Source organism: Myripristis murdjan, chromosome 22, assembly GCF_902150065.1.
Source record: "Myripristis murdjan chromosome 22, fMyrMur1.1, whole genome shotgun sequence".
NCBI classification, from domain to species: Eukaryota; Metazoa; Chordata; class Actinopteri; order Holocentriformes; family Holocentridae; genus Myripristis; species Myripristis murdjan.
This window is the reverse complement of record NC_044001.1, coordinates 2,215,247-2,234,628: the sequence shown is the minus strand read 5'-3', so window position 1 is coordinate 2,234,628 and position 19,382 is coordinate 2,215,247. Positions and strand designations below refer to the sequence as shown.

Genomic DNA, 19,382 nt, shown 5'->3' with positions numbered 1-19,382 from the left:
AGTCGTTACAAAGACCCCTCCCATTGGCTCACTTTGAGATGACTAAGGAATCAATGAACTGCTGCCCAGAGAAAAGCTCAGTCTGATCACTACCTGCTCTCTTTCATTAGCTCTTCCCATGATCCAAGTAAATTCTGGAAGTTTGCTAAGTCTCTTTCAAACAACAGCAACACTTCCTTTCCCACTCACATTAGAGTTGGGCACAATCCATTTATAGACCAGAAAGAAATCCACCCTCAACATCCTATCTCGAAACTGCATTGCAACTGACTTAGCCTACATATCACAATCCCTATAAAATCATCACATCAAGTCCTAGATTTTCCTGTCGTCTGTACTCACTCAGGGTGTAGGCCGAGGCATAGCTCCATTTCTGCAACTTCCATGAATTGATTTTGATTCTACCACCTGCCTGTGGCTCTAAAACTTCTTCAGTCCGCTCTCAGTCCAGGTTATTGCTGCACATTCCTTCTGTTAGAACTGGACACAGTAAATAATAAGTTTCTTCTTGTGCGCAGCGTGGATGGAACAATTTGCAAAAGGCCCTAAAACTGGACTCTGTGCCACGACTACAGCTGTTCAAAAGCCTCATTACTGATCTTGTTTATTTGACGGTAACTGCTTTTGACCTCATTGTACTTTGTTTAAATATTTTACACTTGTACTTTTATCCTTTGTGCTTTTTAATATTTCTATTTTCTATTTCATTACATTGTGCCTTTTTATTCTTTGTTGTTTTTATTCATAGCATGTTTACTAGTTTGTCCTTTAACTTATCCATTCACACACTGTTGATTGTGATTACTTCTTGACACCATCGTAAATGAGGCTAAAAGTTTAATAATAATACTTTCCTGAGCATGTGTCATTTGTGGTAAATAAAGCAATTCATGAATTTTCTTTTAAGCATATTAAGGTACATATTCCTACGATTCTCTCTCTTCAAACCCAAATCAAACTCTAAACAGCCGAGCATTTAGGAGAAATGCCCTGACAAAGCTCCGCCCACTCTCTGGCTGCACTGACAAACCAGGAAAAGGAAGCTGTCATTCTTCCACTGCTCACTGAGGCAACACACACACACACACACACACACACACCGAGAGACAGACCATAAGATTCAGCTTCAGATTTAACTCACGACTTCCACAGAGAGAGCAACTACAGGAGGAATACTGGGAATACTGAGAACACTGGGAATACTGTGACTCCAACCTCCTACAGCAGTTTTGAAAAAAGCCCAGACTAAAAGTGACTCAAAAGTGAAAGTAACTTTCACAAGGCATCTCACAAGGCATGTACAATATTTTATTACCTTTTCATTTTGTTGGATGTAATTTATTAGTGTTTATTGTGTTTCCCACTGTTCTGTGTTGTTGGCTACGTTTTCTATTTAAGTTGATTACAGCTGTGTGAGGAGTTACTGCCCAAGTCAAATTTCCCATCAGGGATAATAAAGCATATCTTTGTCTTAACTTTCAGGGAATTTGGAAACACTGAGAATACTGAAGGTTCGACCTTCTGCTGACACCTCACTGAACAGATTTAGAAAAGACACGACTCAAAGTGACTCAAAGTTAAATTAACTTTCAGGGAAGAGCAGGGAGCGGTACCACGACTGACTGACTTCCTGTTTGAACTGTCTCCCTGGTGAGTTTGTCTCTTCAGTCAGAGACAAAATGGCTTCCAGATCAGAGAAGGATCTCAGCTGTCCTGTCTGCCATGACATCTTTAAAGATCCTTTGGTCCTGTCATGTAGCCACAGCTTCTGTAAAACCTGTCTGCAGAGCTGGTGGACAGAGAAACCAACAAAAGACTGTCCAGTTTGTAAGAGAAGATCTTCAAAGAGTGATCCACCTCGTAACTTGGTGCTGAAGAACCTGTGTGAGGCCTTCTTACTGGAGAGAGATCAGAGAGCAGCAGAGTCTGAGCTCCTCTGCAGTCTGCACTCTGAGAAACTCAGGCTCTTCTGTCTGGACCATCAGCAGCCAGTGTGTCTCGTCTGTCGAGATTCAAAGAAACACACCGACCACAAGTTCAGACCCATCGACGAAGCTGCTCAGGATCACAGAGAAGAACTTCAGAAATCACTGAAGCCCTTACAGGAGAAACTGGAGCTCTTTAATAAAGTCAAAGGAAACTGTGATCAAACAGCAGAGCACATTAAGGTCCAGGCCCGACGCACAGAGACGCAGATTAAGGAGGAGTTTAAGAAGCTTCACCAGTTTCTCCAAGAGGAAGAGGAGGCCAGGATCGCCGCTCTGAGGGAGGAAGAGGAGAAGAAGAGTCGGAGGATGAAGGAGAAGACGGAGGCTCTGAGCAGAGAGATAGCAGCCCTTTCAGACACAATCAGAGCCATAGAGAAGGAGCTGAGAGCTGAAGACGTCTCATTCCTGCACAACTACAAGGCTACAGTGGAGAGAGTCCAGCGCCCCCTGCTGGAGGATCCACAGCTGCTCTCAGGAGCTCTGATAGACGAGGCCAAACACCTGGGCAACCTGAGCTTCACCGTCTGGAACAAGATGAAGAAGGTGGTCTCCTACACTCCTGTGGTTCTGGACCCCAACACTGCTCGTCCAACACTTTCCCTGTCTCAAGATCTGACCAGTGTGAGACAAGGAGAAAGACAGAAACTTCCTGACAATCCAGAGAGATTTAACCACTACAGTGCTGTCCTGGGATCTGAGGGCTTCAGCTCAGGGACTCACAGCTGGGATGTTGAGGTTGGAGACAGTGCAGGCTGGAGTCTGGGTGTGATAGAAGAGTCTGTCCAGAGGAAGGGAAGCATACAATCTGGATTATGGAGAATATGGTTCTATGGAGGTAAATACTCGGCAGGCTCCCCATCAGATCCAGGCACTGATCTCCCAGTTCAGAAGAAACTCCAGAGGATCAGAGTTCATCTGGACTGGAACAGAGGACAGCTGACATTCTCTGATCCTGATACTAACACACACATACACACCTTCACACACACTTTCACTGACAGGCTGTTTCCATACATTAACACTGGAGAAAATCTCCCACTGAAGATCTTAACAGTAAAGGTCTCTGTGACAGTGGAACAGCACCGTTAAAAATAGAGGATGTCTATTACAACAATAGTAAAACAACTGTAAAAAAAAAAAAAAAAAAAAAAGAAAAAGAAAAGAAAGAAAATGATGAAAAACAAAACACAAAAAAGTCAAACACAAAATATGATTAAAGTGGAAAAAACAGAAAATCTATACAACAATATAAAACTACCAAAAGGGGGAAATGCATCAATATTGATACTAACCACATTCTAACAATATTTAGATCAATTCAATAATTTTGCTTCATCTTAATGTACACAAGATTTAATTTGAACCCCAATTTGAAGTGATTGTGTAAACTTCTGTCTTCACTCACTCAAAAAAGGTTCAGGTTAAATTAATATTTTTTTTCCAAAGTCTTTACTAATGTTCCACTTTCATTATCATAATTTTGTGTGTTTGTGATTTTTTTCCAAGGCAATTTCACTCGATTTCTGTCAAAAAATGGGCAAGAGGTGATGTGCAAATTTAAAATAAATTATCTCAAAATATTAAAAATGACAGTGAAACTGTATTTGTAAAAATGATCTATTTGAAGGTGAGATCAGTGATGCTGGATCAGATTTCTTGTGTTTAAATGCTTGTGAAAGGCGTCTGAACGGAGCATCTTTCACAGTCATTTAAACTATTCCTCATTTCACTGAGGCACCCCTGGAAGATCCTGGAGGACCCCTGAGGTTCCCCGCTCCCCACGTTGAAAACCACTGAGTTGGACTCCAGGTAAAAGTGGAGTCTGTCTTTTTTGATGATGTGAAGAGTTCAGTTGATTCTGTTGTTTTTATTCTGGGTTCTTAGAGTTTCTCTCCACTGGAACTCCAGTTTGATCATTTCAGCTCCAGCAGGTCAAATTTGTGCTGAGTAAGGCCCATTTGTTGTTGTTCCACTTTCAATTCAGCCTCACTTTGACTACACCTGTACTACATGGTGCAGTAGCGCCCCCAAGTGGATTAAACCTGAACTTCACACAGCTCAAACTGAACTAGTCAGGGTGGTGTTGAGCCTTTGCCACATGACTCCCGCTGGCTCCTCCCACTTAAAGGAATTCAAATGGTTGATGGTAGAAAACAGGGTCCGGCAGCTGAAAGTGACACCAACACATCAGATCTTGGAAGGGAACGGGCCGAGGGATCTGAAGAATTATTTGCTGCTCGTTAGGGACTCACATGGCTGTTGGACTCCAGGCAGGGCCACAGACATTGTGTCGTGGAGATTTAAGACGTGTTCTGGCCAAAACAGCTTTCTGTCCACGGCAGCAGTAGAGTGGAATAGACCTCCAGTAGAAACCAAATCAAGTCCGTCTTGTCAAACGTGCTGATTTCAACGTGCATGTGGGGAACGGATCATTCAGCAAAATGACAGAATGACTTGGACATGTATGTGGGTGGATTTATGTAGGGGTGTGTGTGTGTGTGAGGATGTGTATATGAGTGTGTGTGTTGGTTGTGTCTGATGAAGTGGCCACACTCACAGATGGGAGTGGCTGTTTTTTTCATTTGTGTGTGTGTGTGTGTGTGTGTGTGTGTGTGTGTATGTGTGTGTGCCTGCTGAGGTGATCTGCTAGGTGTGTGTGTACATATACATATGGATGTTATAGGTGCTTTTCTTTGTCATTGTCATGTATAAGGGTGGAAGTGATTTTAACACACGTTTTGTTTTTTAAGGATGTATTGACTGTTCTTATAGACGATGTGTATGAGGTACATATGACAGTGTTTCCTCGTTTCCAGTTCATGTTGATATTTTTAACAATTGCTTTAATGCGTGTGATTGGATGGGGGGAGGGAAGTTCTTGTGTTTGTGTGTGTGTGTGGTGATGTTGGTGGTGGGGGATGGGGGGAGGGATTTCTGTGTGAAGCACTTTGTGTTGCATTTTCTTTGTATGAAAAGTGCTATACAAATTAAATCTGATTGATTGATTGAATGATTGAATGATTGATTGATTGATTGAAGAGTGTATTCATTGTTAATGTATTGAAGTATTGTGTTGTGAAATTATTGTTTTATCTTCAACATTTTCAATCAATATATATTTGTTGCAGGGATTGGCATTTGATATACATGTAGCTTTTCTGATGTCAAATAAATCAAATCAAATCAAATCAAATGAAAATCTTGACTGACTCTGATATTTGCAGCAACATCACCAGACTCAGCTGAACACTTCATGTCCAAAAGGCTATATATCCATTTGAGAAAAGAAAAATCAGAACCTTATAGTTTGTCCTGCAACATCTTCAACATGCAGACGATCCTCGACTTCAGTGATCTACTGTCCTTCAAAACATAAAAAAGCAGGTTGGAGGTTGGGGAGCAGAAACTGGAGAGGGGCGCAGGCAGAGAAGACACCTAACCTGACTTCTGCTGGGACATGTGTTATGAATTGTGTTTTTGTGTTGTGTTGGTGTACTGCTCTCTCTCCCTCCCTTCTCCTCTTCTCCCTCAGTATACCTGCAAATCAGTGTGTTCAGTTGCAGGTGTGTGGGGTAAGTGGTCAGCTGACTGAAGGCTGTAGCTGATTGGATGGGCCCACCTATATCTTCCTGCCGGTGTTGGTCTCCCGCCCCTTCTTCCTCTTTCCATCCCCAACCTTGGAGGCCATGCAGAGACTGATTAGAGAGCTGTTGTGATTTGACTGTGTTTGACAGTCACTTAGAGTGACCTTATGTTAGTTTGGTGCAAACCTAGTTACTAGGTTAGTTTGTGTTAAATTGTAAATGACTACTGTAAAAGAAACACACTGAGCAGCTAGTAGGAAGGAGAAGCCTCTTTATTTTATATCTTTTTTCTCATGTTTGGATGTTAGGAGGTAGGTAAGGTAATGTCTTTTGTTTGCTTTATTTTTCTCTGTCAGGTAAGGGCAGGGCTCATTTAGTTGTTCTGTTTGTTGTTTTGGGCACTTGTTCTCCTGTCCGAGCCATTAATAAATACGCTGCTCTGTAAACGTCACCCTATTGTCCAACATTCTTGGGGATGAGAAGAGTGGGGGCTCACTCATGTTATGGATCCAGGTTCCCCTAGGCCGGGGACATAACACATGAAATGAAAATTATCTGTTAAATTTATTTGATTTTATCTCTTCCTTGCCCCTAATGCTCAAAACTGTGTTGCTTAGCCTAAATAGCAGAATCCCTGATAAATCTTCTGATCAAGTCCTAGATTTCCCTGGCATCTGTACTCACTCAGGGTTTAGGCCGATGCATAGCTCCATATCTGCAACTTCCCTGGTTTCAGATGATATTGCTCCAGCCCTGGAGAGAGAAACGTCTTGTCAGTCTGCTCTCAGTCCAGGTTTTTACTGCACATTCCCTCTGTTTGAACTGGACACAACACATTATAAATTTCTTCCTGTGCATCGTGTGGATGGAACAATTTGCCAAAGGCTTTAAAACTGGACTCTGTGCCACGACTACAGCTGTTCAAAAGCCTCATGACTGATCTTGTTTATTTGACGATGACTGCTTTTGATCTCATGGTACTTCGTTTAAATGTTTTACCCTTGTACTTTTATCCTTTTATTTATTGATTTTTGTATTTAAAGTATTTCATTACATTGTGCCTATTTATTCCTTGTTGTTTTTATTCATAGCATGTTTACTAGTTTGTCCTTTAACTTATCCATTCACACACTGCTGATTGTTTACGTCTCAACACCATTGTAAATGAGGCTAAAAAATTAATAATACTTTCCTGAGCATGTGTCATATGTGGTAAATAATGCAATTTTGAAAGTTTCTTTTAAGCATTTTAAGGTACATATTCCTATAATTCTCTCTCTTTAAACCCAAATCAAACTCTGTGAGGCAGATCAGACCACAACAGCCAGTGAGCAACAAGAGAGAGAAGCAGTGGAATGAAACTCTACTACAGTAAACAGCCGAGCATTTAGGAGAAATGCCCTGACAAAGCTCCGCCCACTCTCTGGATCCACTAAAAATCCAGGAAAAGGAAGTTTTCATTCTTCCACTGCTCAGTGAGGAAACACACACACACACACACACACACACCAAGACACAGACCATAAGATTCAGCTTCAGACTTAACTCACAACTTCCACTGAGGGAGCAACGACAGGAGGAATATTGGGAAGACTAAGGATACTGGGAACACTGGGAATACTGTAACTCCAACCTGCTGCTGACTCCTCACTGAAAAGCAGTTTTAGAAAAGCCACGACTCAAAGTGACTCAAAAGTGAAAGTGACTTTCACAAGGAATCTCACAAGGCATGTACAATATTTTATTACCTTTTCATTTTGCTGTATGTAATTTATTAGTGTGTCTTGTGTTTCCCACTGTTTTGTGTTGTTGGCTATGTTTTCTATTTAAGTTGATTACAGCTGTGTGAGGCACTATTGCCCAGTTCAAATTTCCCTTCAGAAACATAAAAGCATATCTTATCGTTATCTTAACTTTCAGGGAACTTGGGAATACTGGGGATACTGAAAGTTCAACCTGCTGCTGACACCTCACTGAACAGCCACAACTCAAAGTGACTCAGACTTAAATAAACTTTCGGGAAAGAGCAGGAAGTGTTACCACAACTAACTGACCAACTTCCAGTGTGACCGGACTGCCTGGTGAGTTTTTCTCTTCACTCAGAGACAAAATGGCTTCCAGATCAGAGGAGGATCTCTGCTGTCCTGTCTGCCATGACATCTTTAAAGATCCTGTGATCCTGTCATGCAGCCACAGCTTCTGTAAAGCCTGTCTGCAGAGCTGGTGGACAGAGAAACCAACAAGAGACTGTCCAGTTTGTCAGAGACGATCTTCAAAGAGTGATCCACCTTGTAACTTGGTGCTGAAGAACCTGTGTGAGGCCTTCTTACTGCAGAGAGATCAGAGAGATTCAGCAGGGTCGGAGCTCCTCTGCAGTCTGCACTCTGAGAAACTCAGGCTCTTCTGTCTGGACCATCAGCAGCCAGTGTGTGTTGTCTGTCGAGATTCAGAAAAACACACCGACCACAAGTTCAGACCCATCGACGAAGCTGCAAAAACTCACAAGGAGGAACTTAAGAAATCACTGAAACCCATACAAGAGAAACTTGGGGTGTTTCTTAAAGTCAAAGGAAACTGTGATGAAACAGCAGAGCACATTAAGGTCCAGGCCCGACGCACAGAGAGGCAGATTAAGGAGGAGTTTAAGAAGCTTCACCAGTTTCTCCAAGAGGAAGAGGAGGCCAGGATCGCCGCTCTGATGGAGGAAGAGGAGCAGAAGAGTCGGACGATGAAGGAGAAGACGGAGGCTCTGAGCAGACAGATAGCAGCCCTTTCAGACACAATCAGAGCCATAGAGAAGGAGCTGAGAGCTGAAGACGTCTCATTCCTGCACAACTACAAGGCTACAGTGGAGAGAGTCCAGCGCCCCCTGCTGGAGGATCCACAGCTGCTCTCAGGAGCTCTGATAGATGAGGCCAAACACCTGGGCAACCTGAGCTTCACCGTCTGGGACAAGATGAAGGAGGTGGTCTCCTACACTCCTGTGGTTCTAGATCCAAACACTGCCCGTCCAGTCCTCTTCCTGTCTGAAGATCTGACCAGTGTGAGACGAGGACAGAGACAGAAACTTCCTGACAATCCAGAGAGATTTGACAAGTATGGTGCGGTCCTGGGATCTGAGGGCTTCAACTCAGGGACTCACAGCTGGGATGTTGAGGTAGGAGACAATACAGACTGGGAACTGGGTGTGATAGAAGAGTCTGTCCAGAGGAAGGGAAGCAGACGATCTGGATTATGGAGAATATGGTTCTATGAAGGTAAATACAAAGCACGCTCCCCACCAGGTCCAGACACTGTTCTCTCAGTGAAGAGGAGGCTCCAGAGGATCAGAGTTCATCTGGACTGGAACAGAGGACAGCTGACATTCTCTGATCCTGATACTAACACACACATACACACCTTCACACACACTTTCACTGACAGGCTGTTTCCATACATTAATACTGGAGAAACACTCCCACTGAAGATTTTACCAGCGAAGGTAACAGTGGAACAGCACCATTAGAAATAGGTGACATCTAATACAACAACAATAAAATAAGAAAACATTAAAAAAAAAAAAATTATGAAAAATAACCCCACAAAAATGTCAAAATACAAAATATAATTTTAGGGGAAAAAAGAAACCTCTAAACAATATAAAACTACCAAAAGGGAAAAATGCATCAATACTGATACTAACAACATTCTAACAACATTCGAATCAGTTAAATATTTTTTTCTTTATTTTAAAGTATACATCATTTTATCTGAACACCCCTTAAAGTGATTTTAGGAATCTCAGTGTGTCTTCAACCGGTTAAATAAAGGTTAAATTTAATTTAACACATAAATATTTTTTTTTTTTCCCACATTGAAGCATTAAACACAAGAAATTTGTTGTCAATATAGGATCAGTAATTCTATGTTTGAATATATCGTTTTAATAATTATGAATATAGTTTTATTCTTTTTTGAGTTTAGTTTTTTAATTCATTTTTAAATTTTTTGCTATTATTCAGCTTGTTATTATTTTTCCTATGTCTTTACTAATGTTCCACTTTTTTATTAATATTTTTTGCGTTTGCAATTGTTTTTCCAAAGCAATTTCACTTGATTTCTGTCAAAAAAAAAAAATGGGGAAAAGGTGATGTGTAAATTAACAAGGAATTTGTAATAATTAAAAAATGATGTATTTGAAGGTGAGATCAGTGATGCTGGATCAGATTTCTTGTGTTTAAATGCTTGTGAAAGGCATCTGAACGGAGCCTCTTTCACAGGCATTTAAACTATTCCTCATTTTGCTGAGGGCCCCCTGGAAGATCCTGGAGGACCCCTGAGGTTCCCCGCTCCCCACGTTGAAAACCACTGAGTTGGACTCCAGGTAAAAGTGGAGTCTGTCTTCTTTGATGATGTGAAGAGTTCAGTTGATTCTGTTGTTTTTATTCTGGGTTCTTAGAGTTTCTCTCCACTGGAACTCCAGTTTGATCATTTCAGCTCCAGCAGATCAAATTTGTGCTGAGTAAGGCCCATTTGTTGTTGTTCCACTTTCAGTTCAGCCTCACTTTGACTACACCTGTACTACATGGTGCAGTAGCGCCCCCAAGTGGATTAAACCTGCACTTCACACAGCTCCAACTGAACCAGTCAGGGTGGTGTTGAGCCTTTGCCACATGACTCCCGCTGGCTCTTCCCACTTAAAGGAATTCAAATGGTTGACGGTAGAAAACAGGGTCCGGCAGCTGAAAGTGACACCAACACATCAGATCTTGGAAGGGAACGGGCCGAGGGATCTGAAGAATTATTTGCTGCTCGTTAGGGACTCACATGGCTGTTGGACTCCAGGCAGGGCCACAGACATTGTGCCGTGGAGATTTAAGACGTGTTCTGGCCAAAACAGCTTTCTGTCCACGGCAGCAGTAGAGTGGAATAGACCTCCAGTAGAAACCAAATCAAGTCCGTCTTGTCAAATGTGCTGATTTCAACGTGCATGTGGGGAACGGATCATTCAGCAAAATGACAGAATGACTTGGACATGTATGTGGGTGCATTTTTGTAGGTGTGTGTGTGTGTGTGAGGATGTGTGTATGGGTGTGTGTGTGTGTTGGCTGTGTCTGATGCAGTGGCCACACTCACAGATGGGAGTGGCTGTTTTTTTAATTTCTCTGTGTGTGTGTGTGTGTGTGTGTGCCTGCTGAGGTGGTCTGCTGGGTGTGTGTGTGTACATATACATAGGTGCTTTTCTTTGTCATTTTATATGTATAAGGGTGGAAGTGATTTGAACACACGTTTTGTTTTTTAAGAATGTATTGACGGTTCTTATAGACGATGTGTATGAGGTACATGTGATAGCGTTTCCTCATTTCCATTTTTAACGATTGCTTTTATGTGTGTGATTGCATGGGGGGAGGGAAGTTCTTGTGTGTGTGTGTGTGTGTGTGTGTGTGTGTGTGTTGGTGGTGGGGGGTTAGAGGGAAGGATTTTTGTGTGAAGCACTTTGTGTTGTATTTTCTTTGTATGAAAAGGGCTATACAAATAAAATCTGACTGATTGATTGATTGAAGAGTGTATTAATTGTTAATGTACTGGAGTGTTGTGTTGTGAATTTATTGTGTTATCTTCAACATTTTCAATCAATATATATTTGTTGCAGGGTATGGCATTTGATATACATGTAGTTTTGTTGATATGTATAATAAATCAAATCAAATCAAATGAAAATCTTGACTGATATTTGCAGCAACATCACTAGACTCAGCTGAACACTTCATGTCCAAAAGGCTATATAACCATTTGAGAGAAGAAATCAGAACCTAGTTTGTCCTTCAACATCTTCAACATGCAGACCATCCTGGACTTCAGTGATCTACTGTCCTTCAAAAAATCAAAAACAGGTTGGAGGTTGGGGGGCAGAAACTGGAGAGGGGCGCAAGAAGGGAAGGCACCTAACCTGACTTCTGCTGGGACATGAAATCAAAATGATCTGTTAAATTTATTAGGTTTTATCTCTTCCTTTCCCCTGACGCACACTCTTAAATTTATTTATATATTTAATGCACTTTCATTTCTGCAGCATTCAAGGTCGAGGTCATGTGATAAGGTTAAGGTGAAGGATAGTTTAGGGCAAAATTCGAATAATTTTGCATTATAAGCAAACTAATCTAAGACGTTTTACCATTTTCAACAACTGTGGATGCATTAGTCACAACCACAGGGTCATGGTCAAGATCACTGAAGGCATGAAAAAAAGAAACAGTTTTTTTTTTTTTTGTTGTTGTTGCAGGAAAAGATCAGAGTCATAATGAAGATAAAACCCCTGCAGGCCTTATAGAAGACATGAAGCCAGATTTATTCTTATGGTGCAAGCTCAGATCAGGAACAGGATGATAGGCACCTCCTCCACAGGAAAATATATTTGTCTGCTCATGAGATGAACAATAGCAAATTATTCAAATGTTGCCCAAAAACATTCTCCATTCCAACATTCCAACATGGGAACTTTTTCAATGACAGCTCTGCCTCCAAAAGTGTAATTTCAGCTCATTCCCACAAGATGGCCCCGATGTTTCATTTTGGTTGTGTTTTTTGTTTTGTTTTTTCTATTTCACGTTCTGCACTGAGGCTGGATGTCACTCGCAGTCTTTCTGTCATTGTCTGCCCCAGCTGATGCCCTGGATAGGCCAGCTCAACTACTCTCCCCTTTGACTAACCCTGAAATAGTTCTCCTGGCTAATCTTAACCCTGATTGGCTGTCATCAGTATCAAACAAATTTAAAAATATTTGTAATGGTTTGAATTTAACAAGTCAGTTTCTGAACCTACCCAGCCCAGCCCTGGTGATTTCTCCAAATCCAGCTTGAGTGATATTACTCTCTGTAGTAAGCCTGAAAAAGGTCTTCACTGGTGTATTTAAATCTGGGATAAATGACCGTTGTCCCACAGCCTGCATCAGAGATGTGAGCCTAAAGAAATCGACCCCACATGGAATATCGACCTGTGTTGCAGTTCCATATTTGACATCATCCAGATCTCTGATGCAGAACTTGCTTTAACCCTGTTTGTTAATCGTTTAAACACCGTTGTGAACAAACATGCTCCTTTTTACAAATGTACAGTAAAAGCTAGGTCTGGTCCATGGTTCACTGCAGACCTAGCTGATCTTTTCAGCGGTTGCAGCAAAGCATGGGCTGCAGCCAGGCGTTACAAAGACCCCTCCCACTGGCTCACCTTAAGACGAATTAAGAAATGGTGTACAACTTTTCGTAAAGGTGGCGATAAAACTGATTTAAATAAGACTGCTTTTATTTACTTCGTAAAAATCTGTATATATTAAAACAATTTTATATTATAATTTGTTTATTATTTTATTTGTTTTACTTTTTTATTCATTTAGTTATTTATCTTAAATGATATTTTGGTTGTTTTATTTGAATAGACTCAGAAAACATGTCCAATATTTATGAAGAAACATCAGTGCATGTGTTTTTTGTCCCATTTTATATAACATGTTTTTTTTTTATAATTACAATTACAACTTTCATTTGGCAAACACTTTTATCCAAAGCGATGGACATATGAGATTTTTATACATAACAAGCAACGATCTACTGAAGAGGGAACAACATCGACATCAAGAGCCATAAAGCTCTGGTTCTGGTCCAAAGGACCGAGGAGCTACAAGGCAGTGCTGCAAGGCACTTATTTATTTATTTATTTATTTTTAATTAATTGAAAAGGGTTTATATAGTCCATTAGGTGAGCAGGTATTCCCTAAAGAGCTGGGTTTTAGCCTCTCTTAAAGACTGAGAGGGACTCTGCAGATTGAATGGAGTTTGAACAGAGGAGAAGAGTCCAGCTGATGATTTACGGCCTTGTTGTGCTGGAGGCTCCAGGCGTCGCTCCGTGGTGGAGCGAAGAGCACGGGAGGGAGCGTAAACCTGGAAGAGGGAGTCCAGGTAGGCAGGAGCAGTTCTGGTTCCTGCTCTGTAGGCAGCAGAGAGTCAGGGACTTGAATTTGATGTGAGAAGCAGCTGGGAGCCAGTGGAAGGATATGAACAGCTGAGTGATGTGTGCTGTTTTGGGCTGGTTGAACACCAGACGCACCGCCTTCTGGATCACCTGCAGAGGCTTGAGCATGCCACCCGGAGCCCTGCCATGAAGAAGCAGTAGAAAACAAAAGTGCCTGGACCAGGAGTCGTGCTGCATGTTTACACATGTACGGTCTGATTTTCCTGCTGTTGTACTGGGCAAATCAGCTTGAGAAAGCGACAGAGGCCACATGTTCCTTAAAGGTCCTTTGGTCATCAATCATAACACCCACATTTCTGGCAGATTTTGTGGGAATGAGCTGTGTATAGTCCAGTTGGATACTGATCTGTTGTTGTACAGAGGGACTGACCGGGAGGACGAGGAGCTCAGTCTGTGACAGGTTGAGCTGAAGGTGGTGTTCCCTCATCCATGCCGAGATATCTGTGAGGCATGCCGATATTCATGCCGAAACTGTGGGGTCACCTGACTTAAATGATAGGAGGAGCTGGTGATCATCAGCATAAGAGTATTATGAGAAGCCATGTGAGCGGATAACTGAACCGAGAGAGGAGGTGTATATTGAAAAGAGAGGGGGACCAAGCACTGAGCCGTGAGGTACCCCTGTGGACAAGCAGTGGGATTTAGACACTTCTCCTCTCCATGACACTCTGATGGATCTCTCTGAGAGGTAGGACTCAAACTAGTGGAGGTTAGATCCTGAGAAGCTGAGCTCAGTGAGTGCTGAGAGGAGGATCTGGTGGCTAACTGTATCAAAGGCAGCGGATAGGTCAAGCAGAAGTAGAACAGAGGACTGACCAGCAGCTCCAGCTGATCGCAGCATTTCCCCTACAGTCAGGAGTGCAGTCTCAGTAGAGCAGGGGTGTCCAACCATGTGCCATGGAGGGCCAAGAGGCTGCAGGTTTTCATTCCAACCAAGACCTACACAAGGTGATTTCACTGATTAGTTCCTCCTTTCTGATACAAGGTGAGGTGATCAGTGAAATCACCTGGTGGAGGTCTAACCTGCAGCCTCTTGGCCCTCCATGGCACATGACTGGACATTCCTGTGGTAGAGTGTCCACTTTTGAAGCCGGACTGGTTTGGATCAAGTGAGAAATGAATTGTTGTGCAGTTCTTACATCACTTTTTAGTGTCAGAGAAAGAAAAGAGGAGCTGCAGAAAGGAGACTTCTCCACCACTGAAGGCACATCTACAATATGACCACTGTCCTAACATGTTTCAACAGGACCTTTTAAACTGATTTCTGAGCAACATTGCCACCTACAGGAGAGGAAGCAGCACTGACACTCCAGAGAAATTAGCTCTCAAGTCTGACAATTCAGTGTGTATCTGACTATTTAAGCTTTCAGGTTTAGGGATGAAGTATTTCACCTGAGAGCAAAACTCAGTTGAGATACAATATATATCACTTTAATATTAAAAAATCATTACCACGATATATATGAGACATAAGTGGGATGACGATGATCAAACAAGACCATTACTTAGGAAAACAAGCTCCTCCAACACAAATTAAACTCTGAGGCTGATCAGATGACAACACCCAGTGAGCAACAAGAGAGTGAAGCTGTGAAACTGCTTCCTCGTATCTGACAGTAAACAGGTGAGAGTTTAGGAGACGTGCCTTGACAAAGCTCTGCACACTCTGACTCAACTGACAAACTAGGGAAAGGACACACACACACACAAACACACACACACACTCAGACACCAAGAGTAAGATGAAAAGATTCAGTTTCAGACTTAACCAACGACTTCCACTGAGGGAGCAACTACAGGAGGACTACTGGGAATACTGGGAACACTGGAATACTGGACCTTCAACCTGCTGCTGACTCCTCACTGAACAGGAGTTTTAAAAAAGCCACGACTCAAAGTGACTCAGAAGTGAAAGTAACTTTGACAAGGCATCTCACAAGGCATGTACAATATTTTATTACCTTTTCATTTTGTTGTATGTAATTTATTAGTGTGTCTTGTGTTTACCACTGTTCTGTGTTGTTGACTACATTTTGTATTTAAGTTGATTGCAGCTGTGTGAGGAGCTACTGCCCAAGTCAAATTTACCCTCAGGCAAAATAAAGTGCTTTTTTTTTTTCCAGAGCGGGGAGTGTTACCAAGACTGAATGACTGACTTCCTGTTTGAACTGTCTGCCTGGTGAGATTTTCTCTTCACTCAGAGCCAAAATGGCTTCCAGATCAGAGGAGGATCTCTGCTGTCCTGTCTGCCATGACATCTTTAAAGATCCTGTGCTCCTGTCATGTAGCCACAGCTTCTGTAAAACCTGTCTGCAGAGCTCGTGGGCAGAGAAACCAACAAAAGACTGTCCAGTTTGTAAGAGAAGATCTTCAAAGGATCATCCACCTTTTAGCTTGGTGCTGAAGAACCTGTGTGAGGCCTTCTTACTGCAGAGAGACCAGAGAGCTTCAGCAGGGTCAGAGCTCCTCTGCTGTCTGCACTCTGAGAAACTCAGGCTCTTCTGTCTGGACCATCAGCAGCCAGTGTGTCTCGTCTGTCGAGATTCAAAGAAACACACTGACCACAACTTCAGACCCATCGATGAAGCTGCTCAGGATCACAGAGAAGAACTTCAGAAATCACTGAAGCCCTTACAGGAGAAACTGAAGCTCTTTAATAAAGCCAAAGGAAACTGTGATCAAACAGCAGAGCATATTAAGGTCCAGGCCCGACGCACAGAGAGGCAGATTAAGGAGGAGTTTAAGAAGCTTCACCAGTTTATCCAAGAGGAAGAGGAGGCCAGGATCGCCGCTCTGAGGGAGGAAGAGGAGCAGAAGAGTCGGACGATGAAGGAGAAGATGGAGGCTCTGAGCAGAGAGATAGCAGCCCTTTCAGACACAATCAGAGCCATAGAGAAGGAGCTGAGAGCTGAAGACGTCTCATTCCTGCACAACTACAAGGCTACAATGGAAAGAATCCACCGCCCCCTGCTGGAGGATCCACAGCTGCTCTCAGGAGCTCTGATAGACGAGGCCAAACACCTGGGCAACCTGAGCTTCACCGTCTGGGATAAGATGAAGGAGGTGGTCTCCTACACTCCTGTGGTTCTGGACCCCAACACTGCACATCCAGAACTCATCCTGTCTGAAGATCTGATCAGTGTGAGACGAGGAGAGAGACAAAAACTTCCTGATAATCCAGAGAGATTTGATCACTACTACTACACTGTCCTGGGATCTGAGGGCTTCAACTCAGGGACTCACAGCTGGGATGTTGAGGTTGGAGACAGTAAACACTGGGTCCTGGGTGTGATAGAAGAGTCTGTCCAGAGGAAGGGAAGCAAACTAACTGGATTATGGAGAATAGGATTCTATAAAGGGAAATACTCAGCACACTCCCTACCAGATCCATTTGCTGATCTCCCAGTTCAGAAGAAGCTCCAGAGGATCAGAGTTCATCTGGACTGGAACAGAGGACAGCTGACATTCTCTGATCCTGATACTAACAAACACATACACACCTTCACACACACTTTCACTGACAGGCTGTTTCCATTCATTTACACCACAGAAACGCTGAAGATTTTACCAGTGAAGGTCTCTGTAACAGCAGAGGAGCACTGTTAGAAATAGATGACATCTATTACAACAACAAGAAAAAAAAAACAACAACAAGAAAACAGTAAAAAAAAAAAAAAAAAAAAAAAAAATTATGAAAAAAACCCACAAAAATTTCAGAATACAACATATGATTAAAGGGGAAAAAAGAAACCTATAAATAATATAAAACTACCAAAAGGGGACAAATGCATCAATAGTGATACCAACAACATTCTAACAATATTCCAATCAGTTAAATAATTTTGCTTTATTTTAAAGTATACAAGATTTAATCTAGTTTTTTAATTCTTTTTTTACATTTTTGCTATTTTTCAGCTTATTTTTCGCTTTGTTTTTACTAATGTTCCACTTTTTTATTATTTTTTGTGTTTGCAAATTTTTTCCCAAGGCAATTTCACTCGATTTATGTCAAAAACATGGGGAAAAGGTGATGTGTAAATTCACAAGAAATTTGCAATAATTAAAAAATGATCTATTTTAAGGTGAGGTCAGTGGTGCTGCACAGATTTCTTGTGTTTAAATGCTTGTGAAAGGCATCTGAACGGAGCCTCTTTCACAGGCATTTAAACTATTCCTCATTTTGCTGAGGGCCCTATGGAAGACGCTGGAGGACCCCTGGGGGGCCCCGGTCCCCACATTGAAAACTGCTGAGTTGGACTCTATGTAAAAGTGGAGTCTGTCTTCTTTGATGATGTGAAGAGTTGAGATGATTCTGTTGTTTTTATTCTGGGTTCTTAGAGTTTCTCTCCACTGGAACTCCAGTTTGATCATTTCAGCTCCAGCAGATCAAATTTGTGCTGAGTAAGTGTTGTGTTTGTCTTCCTTGAAAAGAGGAACACAATGGAAACAAGTCAATATGTCATCCTTTAGCTTTGTTGTGTTATGTATTTGTTGCGGGGTATGGCATTTTATCTTTATTTTTCGATGCATCAAATAAATCAAATCAAAATCTCAACTGACTGTTTACAGACTCAGCTCAACAGTTCATGTACTAAAGGCTTTGCATCCATTTGAGAGAATAAATCAGAACCTCATAGTTTGTCATTCAACATCTTCAACATGCAGACGATCCTGGACTTCAGTGATCTACTGTCCTTACAAAAAAACAACATTATTTTAATTCAATGCTGTCATTTTACTCAAAAGGAGGAGGAAAATAAATATCAGTTGGTTTCAAATTGAGTATAACTTTGATTAATCTGCTAAATCCTCAAAAAGCAGCTGATTGTGTAAGTTAGCACTGTCATCTTCAACCTGATTTGGACTATTTTCAGTGACTGTTTGGTAGCTTTGCATGTAACAACAATAAATCTGATTGCCTTTTGAAGTCCATGTGTGTGTTTTGTGTTGTATGAATTTGCTGCTTGTGTCTGATGGTTGTGTGGAGCTGCTGGCTGGACGACAAACTGCCCCTGGAGGATCAGGAAGACATCCTTGATCCTTGAGAATGAAGGTCGGAGGGGAACATGTTGGTATTTCCTGGCTGCTGTGATGTCAGCAGTGATGTCATCATGTTTGGGTTCTGCTGACTAAACAAGCTTTCTGACTGGGTTCTCCTGACAAATCAGCTCCAGAACCACAAGAACAAACAGCACCTGTTCACCAGCCTAGCCAATGAAGTAACAGTGAAATTAAAGTATTTCTCATTTTTCTGGGGACCCCCTTGGACCCCCCTCAAGGACCCCTGGGGGTCCAGGGGCCTCCAGGGGCTGTAGTCAGGTTGCTCCATCATTTCTATCAGTGTCTGGCTCTGTTAGCAGGGCTCATGTCTTCACCAGTCACATAAAAAATAATTATTATCAAACTCTGCTACTTTATTATAATGACGTATTTAATTGAAAATGTAAAAATTTTATTGTTATTAACATACAATTTTTAGATATTAAAATTATTCAGCAAATTAAAACTATAAGAATTTCATTAATGTTATATTATTATTATTATTAGTAGTAGTAGTAGTAGTAGTAGTAGTAGTAGTAGTAGTAGTAGTAACAACATAATAATTAGTAACAATTATTATTACTATTCGGTCACAGTATGGACTGGATGTATTGTGTTGGCTTGCCTCTGCTGGTGTGGCTGCTGCAGATGAACAGAAGTCACTGGACAAGCTGTAAAAATAACTATTCTTTATTGAAAAGAAAAACAGGTAATAAATAGAGAAAGTACAGAGTCGTCACTGAACAGCCGAGTGCGGTTCCCA

General features: G+C 41.8%; 3 protein-coding genes across 3 annotated transcripts; all 3 read left to right on the top strand.

The window, feature by feature from the left end:
• The first annotated feature begins 1,486 nt into the window (after positions 1-1,486).
• On the top strand, positions 1,487-3,139 carry LOC115353972 (nuclear factor 7, ovary-like). The gene has a single exon (XM_030044114.1). It carries the CDS (start codon positions 1,680-1,682, stop codon positions 3,075-3,077), a length of 1,398 nt encoding a protein of 465 aa, XP_029899974.1. The 5' UTR covers positions 1,487-1,679; the 3' UTR covers positions 3,078-3,139.
• Positions 3,140-7,645: 4,506 nt separating this feature from the next.
• LOC115354442 (nuclear factor 7, ovary-like) lies at positions 7,646-9,077 on the top strand. Its single transcript, XM_030044836.1, has 2 exons — positions 7,646-8,829; positions 8,878-9,077. Exons 1-2 carry the CDS (start codon positions 7,683-7,685, stop codon positions 9,075-9,077), a joined length of 1,347 nt encoding a protein of 448 aa, XP_029900696.1. The 5' UTR covers positions 7,646-7,682.
• A 6,710-nt stretch (positions 9,078-15,787) lies between these two features.
• Positions 15,788-17,185, top strand: LOC115354441 (zinc-binding protein A33-like). The gene has a single exon (XM_030044834.1). It carries the CDS (start codon positions 15,788-15,790, stop codon positions 17,183-17,185), a length of 1,398 nt encoding a protein of 465 aa, XP_029900694.1.
• Positions 17,186-19,382: the final 2,197 nt, after the last annotated feature.

Excerpts from the sequence above, each read along its gene's own strand:
- LOC115353972 (XM_030044114.1), top strand. The coding sequence starts at position 1,680 with ATGGCTTCCAGATCAGAGAAGGATCTCAGCTGTCCTGTCTGCCATGAC.
- LOC115354442 (XM_030044836.1), top strand. The coding sequence starts at position 7,683 with ATGGCTTCCAGATCAGAGGAGGATCTCTGCTGTCCTGTCTGCCATGAC. Across the intron at positions 8,830-8,877 it reads GAGAATATGGTTCTATGAAG|TGAAGAGGAGGCTCCAGAGG; the intron begins GTAAATACAAAG and ends CTGTTCTCTCAG.
- LOC115354441 (XM_030044834.1), top strand. The coding sequence starts at position 15,788 with ATGGCTTCCAGATCAGAGGAGGATCTCTGCTGTCCTGTCTGCCATGAC.